General features: G+C 47.0%; 1 protein-coding gene across 2 annotated transcripts in view; it reads right to left on the bottom strand.

Moving 5' to 3' along the window:
• The window catches only part of DSTYK (dual serine/threonine and tyrosine protein kinase), a 70,485-nt gene extending 61,395 nt beyond the window's left edge, over nt 1-9,090 (bottom strand). For both annotated transcript variants that reach the window (XM_011990422.1, XM_011990423.1), the window contains exon 1: nt 8,646-9,090. In XM_011990422.1, the coding sequence (XP_011845812.1) occupies nt 8,646-8,916 (271 nt within the window). In that variant the 5' untranslated portion in view covers nt 8,917-9,090. The remainder of the gene's footprint in view (nt 1-8,645) is intronic.
• Between the last annotated feature and the right edge of the window lie 277 nt (nt 9,091-9,367).

The following is a 9,367-nucleotide window of genomic DNA, read 5'->3' as shown; positions in this document are numbered from 1 at the left end:
AGGGGAGGGGGAGGGGAGGGGACAGAATTTCCCAACCCTTTTTAATAGCAGGCTGACCAGCTGGGCAAGGTGGCTCACATGTGTAATCCCAGTGCTTTGGCAGGCCGAGGTGGGCGGATCACCTGAGGTCAGGAGTTCCAGACCAGTCTGATTAATATGGTGAAACCCTGTCTCTACTAAAAATACAAAAATTATCCTGGCATAGTGGTGTGCGCCTGTAGTCCCAGCTACTTGGGAGGCTGAGACAGGAGAACTGCTTGAACCCAGGAGGCAGAGGTTGCAGTGAGCTGAGATTGTGCCACTGCATTCCAGCCTGGGCAACAGAGCGAGACTCTGTCTCAAAAACAACAACAACAACAAAACACCAGGCAGACCTGTACCATGGGAAACAGATTACCCCAGGAAAGGAAGATTCGGAAGGAGAAAGGCTAAAAAGGGAAAGGGTGCAAACAGCCACTGTGGCTGGGGAGGCCATTTCCTCCCAGGGAGCAGGAGATAGCAAGATCAGCAACAAGGGTCTGATGCCCTGAATGTCAGGGAGTGGAAACTAGAATAAGAGCCTGAGTAGGTAGTGCCACATTATACTTATTCAATCAGATAGTCTCCCACTAAGTAAATGACGGTTCCATACAAGCTGTGGAGCCTGGGTGATGACTCATTTGTAACAGAGTCTCTCCACTGCCAGGGTGCATTTTGTATTCCCATAGTCAGATCAGAAAAGAACAAAGGAAGAGCCGCAGAAGCAGAATTGGACTGGCAGCCTAGACACTCGGGCCTAAATCTGCCTCTAGCTCAAAATTGTTCTGTCCCACATTCCATCTTTCTGTTCCTCTCACTCTTCTGCCAACCCCATGTTCTAACTTTCTAAATCAATGCTCACCATATACACACACACACATACACACACACACACCACTCAAACAGCCAGCCACATATATTTAGCACTAATTATATGCCTGTGCTTTAAGGTATATTATCTTCAAATGTCACAACAACTTTGTAAGGCAGTTGTTATCACTCCCATTTTATTTATTTATTGAGATATAATTCACCCCTTTTAAGTGTACAATTCAGTGGCTTTTAGTATGTTCACAAAGTTGTACAAGTATCACTACTATTTAATTCCAGAGCTTTCTCATCTCCCCCCAGAAAAATCCCATACCCATTAGCAGTCACCCCTTATTTGCTCATTTTCTTCTCCCCACATCCCCTGGCAACCACTAATCTATTTTCTATCTCTATAAATTTGCCTATTTTGGATATTTCATATGAATGGAATCATATAATATGTGGCATTATTACTCCCATTTTATATATGAAGAACCCAAGATTCAAATAGGTTAAGTAACTTGCCCCAAGTCACACAGTTAAAAAGAGAATGCACTTGAATAGGAACTCAGGTTTCATTCAAATGCTATGCTTGCTTTTGGCCACTGTATGCTGCCTCCATGCAGGAAGAAAACTAAGAAAGAAAGACCAAGTTTTGGATATCCTTGGAAAAATGGGATTTTGTTAATCTTTTTAAAAATAATTAGATTAGATTACCTTTTATTAAAAGTAGTAAGAACCAAAACTATAGCACTATCTTTGCTGAGCTTATGCTCAGCATAAGATGTTGAAATGCACTGACAACTCTTTTAAACAGATGATGGCAAACAACCACAGAGCACACCCATCCCGGCCTCAGTATTGCTGTCACTGTGCTCCACCCTACAATCCCAGCTTTTCCCCACCCCTCTGCCCCATAGAGATGACAGCTCTATAAAATGAAGCTCTAAAGAATCTCCTCTTTCCCAACTTTTCATCCCTTCCCCAAATGTCACTCTGCTACTTAAACTTTCTTATCATACAAATGTCTAAGACGACCAAGGAAAATGCCTATTTTATGTATTTATTTATTTATTTATTTATTTTGAGACACAGTCTCACTCTGTCACCCAAGCCGTAGTGCACTGGCATGATCTCAGCTCACCGCAACCTCTGCCTCCTGGGTTCAAGTGATTCTCCTGCCTCAGCCTCCTGAGTAGCTGGGATTACAGGCCCGCATCACCATGCCCAGCTAACTTTTTGTATTTTAGTAAAGACGATGTTTCACCATGCTGGCCAGGCTAGGCTCGAGCTCCTGACCTCAGGTGATCCACTCACCTCAGCCTCCCAAAGTGCTGGAATTACAGGAGTGAACCACCGCGCCCAGCCAAAAATGCCTATTTTAAATAAGTACACTAGTGCTTTTCCCCTCTTTTTAAATGCTGGCACATTTAAAAGGTGTGACAAAAAGGTGAAGAATGTTAGAGAAACACAGTTGTGAGCTCACCAAAGGCAAAGAGCTATAAAAAACCTGAGAATTATAACTCATATAAAAGGCTTATAACCTACCTTAGCATTCTGCTTTTTTATGTATGTGTTTTATGTGTTGCACACATATATGGTTTAGATTATACCTTTCTAGAGGACCAAGTTCAGGTCTTCTTAGACCTTTTTAATCCATCATCCAACATAAACGATTATTGATGATAATTATAATTATTTTTTCTTTCTTAAAAGTATAGAAGGGAAAGACATCTTCACCGGCCTAAGGCCAAGGCCAGTATCTTTATTTGACTCTTTTTTTTTTTTTTGAGACAGAGTCTGGCTCTTCTGCCCAGGCCAGATTGCAGTGGCGCTATCTCGGCTCACTGCAAGCTCCGCCTTCCAGGTTCACGCCATTCTCCTGCCTCAGCCTCCCGAGTAGCTGGGACTACAGGCGCCCGCCACCAAGCCCGGCTAGTTTTTTGTATTTTTAGTAGAGACGGGGTTTCACCGTGTTAGCCAGGATGGTCTCGACCTCCTGACCTTGTGATCCGCCCGCCTCGGCCTCCCAAAGTGCCGGGATTACAGGCGTGAGCCACCGCGCCCGGCCCTTTTTATTTGACTCTTTATCCCCCATACGTAGCACATTGCCCAGTACATACCAGGTACTCAGATATTTATTGAATAATAGCACTGTTCTTTTCTTTTTTTTTTTTTTTTTTTTTTTTTTGAGACAGAATCTCGCTGTGCCTCCCAGGCTGGAGTGCAGTGGCACAACCTTGGTTCACTGAAACCTCTGCCTCCCGGGTTCAAGCGATTCTCCTGCCTCAGCCTCCCGAGTAGCTGGGATTTTACAGGCATGTGCCACCATGCCCAGCTAGTTTTATATTTTTAATAGACAAGGGGTTTCTCCTTGTTGGTCAGGTTGGTCTCAAACTCCTGACCTCAGGTGATCCACCCGCCTCAGCCTCCCAAAGTGTTGGGATGACAGGCGTGAGCCACCGCACCTGGCCTGTTTTTTGTTTTTTGTGGTTTTAAGACACAGTCTTACTCTCGCCCAGGCTGGAGCACAGCGGGTGATCTCGACTCACTGCAACCTCCGCCTCCCAGGTTTAAGCGATTCTCCTGCCTCAGCCTCCTGAGTAGCTGGGATAGAGGCACCTGCCACCCTGCCTGGCTAATTTTTGTATTTTTAGTAGAGATGGGGTTTTACCATGTCGGTCAGGCTGGTCTCGAACTCCTGACCTCAAGTGATCCGCCCTCCTTGGCCTCCCAAAGTGCTGGGATTACAGGCGTGAGCCACCACCGCGTCCAGCCCAGGTCCTGTTCTAAACATGCACATAGATTCACTCCCAAGAACCTGAGAGATCAGTACCGTTATAATCCCTATTTCCAGATTAGGAAATGAAGGCACAGCACAGTTGTGATTTGCCCAAGATCATTTGGTTAGGACGAGGTGAAACCAGGATTCCAAGAAGGCAGCACAGACCACAGAATTTCAACAAGACATATTTAAGTCACTCCACTCTCTTTTTTTTTTTTTTTTTTTGAGACAGAGTCTCACTGCGATGCCCAGGCTGGAGTGCAATGGCTCGAACTCGACTCACTGCCACCTCCGCCTCCTGGGTTCAAGCAATTCTCCTGCCTCAGCCTCCCGAGTAGCTGGGGTTACAGGCACGTGCCATCATGCCTGGCTAATGTTTGTACTTTTAGTAGAGATGGGGTTTCACCACATTGGCCAGGCTGGTCTCGAACTCCTGATCTTGGGTGATCCGCCCGCTTCGGCCTTCCAAAGTGCTGGAATTAAAGGCGTGAGCCACCGCGCCTGGCCCACTCCAATTTCTTAAAATTGAGAGGCTTATGACAAATTGCAACAGCTAGCAACTTTACTGGATCACAAAACAAGAAAAATACTTTTCCATGCCGGGCACAGTGGCTCATGGCTGTAATCACAGCACTGTGGGAGGCCAAGGCAGGCAGATCACTTAAGGTCAGGAGTTTGAGACCAGCCTGGCCAACATGGTAAAACCCTGCCTCTACTAAAAATAGAAAGAAAAAAAAACTAGCTGGGCCTGGTGGCAGGCGCCTGTAGTCCCAGCTACTCAGGAGGCTGAAGCAGGAGAATCACATGAACAAGGGAGGCGAAGGTTGCAGTGAGCCAAGATCATGCCACTGCACTCCAGCCTGGGCAATACAGAGAGACTCTGTCTCAAAAAAAAAAAAAAAAGAAAAAGAAAAATACTTTTCCCTCTGCTACTCTTAATACTCCACCCTGCCTTTCCTCAGAAGTGCTCAAAGCCTTTATTTATTTATTTATTTATTTTGAGACAAGAGTTTCACTCTTGTTGCCCAGGCTGGAGTGCAATGGCGTGATCTCAGCTCACCACAACCTCCACCTCCCAGATTCAAGTGATTCTCCTGCTTCAGCCTTCCCCAGCAGCTGGGATTACAGGCATGTGTCACCATGCCCAGCTAATTTTTTTGGATTTTTAGTAGAGATGGGTTTCTCCATGTTGGTCAGGCTGGTCTCCAACTCCCAACCTCAGGTGATCCTCCTGCCTCAGCATCCCAAAGTGCTGGGATTACAGGTGTGAGCCACCACACCCAGCCCAAAGCCTTTATCTCATTACTTCTGATCCCTCTGACATAAGAAAATCAACAGATAAAAGGGCTCTCACGCCCTATAGCTAAGTGAAAAGGCCAGTGATTTGGGCAGCAGGGGAAGAAATGAATCAAGGAAACTTTACTTATAATTCAGTTTTCTCTGTATAGGTCAAGCTACTCTAAAAACAGAAGACCATTTTGGAATTCCATTCTACTTACTTTTTTTTTCTTTTTTCTCTTCTTGAGATGGAGTCTCGCTCTGTCGCCCAGGCCGGTGTGCAGTGGCGCAATCTCAGCTCACTGTACCTCCGCTTCCTGGGCTTAAGCGATTCTCCTGCTTCAGCCTCCCAAGTAGCTGGGATTATAGGCGTGTGCCATCATGCCCAGCTAATTTTTGTATTTTTAGTAGACATGGGGTTTCGCCATGTTGGCCAGGCTGGTCTTGAACTCCTGACTTCAGGTGATCTACCAACTTGGCCTCCCAAAGTGCTGGGATTACAGGTGTGAGCCACCACACCCGGCCTTACTTTTTAACTTCTAAAATACCATGTACATTACATATCCTCTACACTGACCCCAGTGAATTCAGAACTATAAAATTTTAGAGGAAAATATTATTTTGGGTCCTTTACTCTCTTTTGTGGGTGAAAGTGAGACAATAAAAATTTTTGGTATCATATGGCATTACAAATGGTATATAAATAGACATGAAAATTGTTTTACTATTGTTACCATCCTTTTAGTACAATCATTTCAAATTGAGAGTTAATCCCTGATCTTCTTTCAGTTGCTCAAATACCATACTACATCAACCTAGAGGCACACTTCCATTCTGAAATAATGTTTAAAACCTACAGGTTTGTTTGGGTAAGAATTGAGTGTTCCTCTTGGACACAGGAAGGGGAACATCACACAATGGGACCTGTTGTGGGGTGGGGGGAGGGGGGAGGGATAGCATTAGAAGATATACCCAATGTAAATGACATTAGGTATATGTTAATGGGTGCAGCACACCAACATGGCACATGTATACATATGTAACAAACCTGCATGTTATGCACATGTACCCTAGAACTTAAAGTATAATAAAAAATAAATAAATAAAAGAATTGAGTGTTCCTTCAACATCCAAGTTCCTATTAATCAGAGACTAACATTCACAAAAGAAAGCTGAGGACTGGGTGGCTGATTACTGTAATTCCAGCACCTTGGGAGGTTGAGGTGGAAGGATCGTTTGAGGCCATGAGTTTCAGACCAGCCTGGGCAACAAAGCGAGACTCCATCTTTACAAAAAAATTTAAAAAAGAAAGTTGAGACAGTCTCTGCATGAACTTGACCTTACAAAGATGGCCTGTAAACGACAGAACAACAACTAGTTGTCTTTTTAGGAGTGGTTTCTACTTTCTGACATGACCACCTAAATAGCTAGGAAAATGTATCCCTAAAATATACATAGTAAGTGTCCCCTTACTAACTTTTCTTGGTGCATTTTTACCCCCAAACTCTCCATGCTGAAAGAAAGGGAAGCATTTTATGGAACAAAACCGAATTGCTCCCAGTCCTGCCATCTGCACCCTCCCAGGTTTTTATTTGGGATGGACAGACTCCACACAGTGAAAAGAGTTAAATACGCAAAGATTAGTTCGTGATGCAGTCAACTGGAAAAGCTAATGAGGCGAAATGCAAAGTTATATTTGTATGTCTTAAGTTGTTTTTTAAAGAATAAAAACAAGAGCCAACCAAAGTGCCTTGAAAACCTCCATCTCTCTGAGGTTAATCGATTCTCTTTGTTTTAGAAGCCAAGTCTAAAATAAATAGTTGTTTTAAAATAAAAACAGCAATAAAGGGCTTAAGATAAGCTGTGAGAGAAACTTTCGAGCAGGGGACACCTCTGGAAAGCACTGTTATGGGTGCGGGTGAAAGTACACATTCTGGGGATCGTCTCAGAAAACATTAGCCCTTCTCATCAGCTGTTTTCTGGTAGCCTCACAGATACTAGTTCTCTCTACAAGTCCATTCCAGGACAGCGTATTTCTGGACATAAGATGTCAAAACAACTTCAGAAAAACTAGTAATCCCTCTCCTTTTATGCTACAAGATAACACAAGGCTTTTTAAATTCCAATCCAAACCAACTAAATGGAATAGTATCATTTAGGGCCCTGTCATGATCTTAGCATCTTATTTTTATCACCATTTGTGGATTCCCAGTCGGATGTAGGACATTAAGCGCAAAACTTTGGGAATATAAGAGCTAACACCCAAAGTCAGAACAATTCATCCAGTTCTGAGCCTCGTGTTCAGATTTGCTGTATCTAAATTCATGGTTCTGAAGGGACTTTAACAGACCACCTGCCTCACATTCCCCACTGTCTTTTATAATTACTATTATTATTTTATTTTTTGAGACAGAATCTCACTCTGTCGCACAGGATGGAGTGCAGTGGCACAATCTCGGCTCACTGCAACCTCCGCCTCCTGGTTTCAAGCGATTCTCCTGCCTCAGCCTCCCCAGTGGCTGAAATTACAGGCGCCACCCACCACACCTGGCTAATTTTTTTTTTTTTTTTTTTTTGGTAGAGATAGGGTTTCACCATGTTGGCCAGGCTGGTCTCGAATTCCTGACCTCAAGTGATCCGCTCGCCTCTACCTCCTAAAGTGCCGGGATTACAGACGTGAGCCACGGCGCCCGTCCTCTCCACGTTCTTTTCATGTTAAATTAGATTTTTAGGACCCACTTCCCACACCTATTCAATCGGAATTAATGAGCTAGAGCATGAGACATGGCATTCTTAATACGCCCCTGGGGTGAGTTTAATGCACACTTTAGTTTGAGAATCACTAAATTAAACCCACAGACTTCTTTCCTGTTTTGTCCCCAAGAGATCTATCTACATGGAATGCCAGTCCCTTCTCCCTTCCGATCTAAAGTTATTTCCTAATTAGACGCAGTCGTTAACAAATCCTCCAGTTCCCCACCAACAGCAGTTTAAAAGGAAGCAAGGCGTTAGGAAAGATTAAAGACCATGCACGATTTTAAGTGTTTGGGGGCCTTTGGCACATCCTAGAAAGAATCATGCAAGAACAAGAGTAGCTAGTTCTCCATTGGCTCAGGACCAAAATGATCCCTTCCCTCTCTTCTTCACCATAAGCAGGAGCAACATCTCTGGCAATTCCCTGGCACCCATCAGATATGATTTCCACCCCCAACCCTATTTAGAGAATGTCCCCTCTTCACAGAGCTGCCGCATGATTGGTGTGAACACATTTCACATACATCATCAAACCCACACACCCGACTACAGTCCCACGGCCTCCCGGGACACCCTGCCGCCTCTGCACCATCCCTAAACTGGGGCTCTGACCCACAACTGCGCACCCGCCCGCCTCCAACTCAGAGCAACTTTCCCGACTCCTCGGATTAACTGGTACCCTTTCCGAACGCCGGCCCAGCCCAGTTCCGTCAGCGCACACCCCGGTCTCCGGGGTCCTGCTCCGGGAACTACGGCCCTCGGTTGCCCCTGGCTCCCGGTCCCCCAGCCGGGCCCTCAGCGGGCCCCCTCCTCCCCTCCTCAGAGGGATGCCCTCCCAAGGCATCCCAGATCCGGCCGGCCCAGGCCCGGGGACCCGGCCACACTGCACGACTGCCCCTTTCCGCCTGCCTCTTCTCGGGCTTGTTTTGCAGGGCAGGGGTGCGGTCCGCCCTCCGATTTCCCTCTACTGCCCTCTCTCCCTCCGGGCTGCCCTCCTTACCCGCCTGCAGCCCGGTTTCGGCGACATCGCCCGCAGGGCCGCGCTCGGCCCCGCCGCCGCTCGTGGGGGAGGAGGGACAAGTGTGGTTGTGGGAGCACTTAATGTCGCGGAAGAACTTCTGGGTCTCGCGCAGGTTCTGTCGCAGCCGTCCCAGGTAGCGGCGGTAGCGGCCGAAGCCCCGGCACAGCTCGCGGATCATTCCGCCGCCGCCCGGGCCGGGGCCGGGACCCGAGACGGGCTCGCTCCCCCATGGCACCCCGTTGCCCTCCATCGCCTCTGCCCGCTCTGTCTTTGCGGCTCGGTCCCCGGCCGCTGGTCCGGCCTCCCTCCTCCCCGCCCCACAGTGCCGACGGGAGGAGGAATCCGCCTCTTGACACCCCCGCCTGCAGTCAGCCAGGCTCCCAACCTCCGTCACTGCCGTTGCAAACAAACCAACCCGCAGTGCGCCGCTATCGGAACCTTTCTCTCCACTACCCAGAAGCGTGAGGGAAGGATCGCTTGGAGGACACCCTCGCCGCGGGGTCTCTTGGGACTTGCAGTCCGGGCTGGGACCAAACGCCAAAACCTCAAGGCTGGAGAAGGGGAGGCTGTAGATGGTACTGATCTCTTTTGGAGAAAATCCTCACTCGTTCTTATGTTTTCGCGCTCTCCTCATTTTAAAAAGTGTTCCCAATCCCTATTCAGCGTCCCTGAGGAGGGAGAGGAGCTGCAGAACCTGAGCG

This window comes from Mandrillus leucophaeus, unplaced genomic scaffold (assembly GCF_000951045.1).
Source record: "Mandrillus leucophaeus isolate KB7577 unplaced genomic scaffold, Mleu.le_1.0 Scaffold38, whole genome shotgun sequence".
NCBI lineage: Eukaryota > Metazoa > Chordata > Mammalia > Primates > Cercopithecidae > Mandrillus > Mandrillus leucophaeus.
The sequence above is the reverse complement of the archived record's forward strand: the minus strand, read 5'-3'. Positions and strand labels throughout refer to the sequence as shown.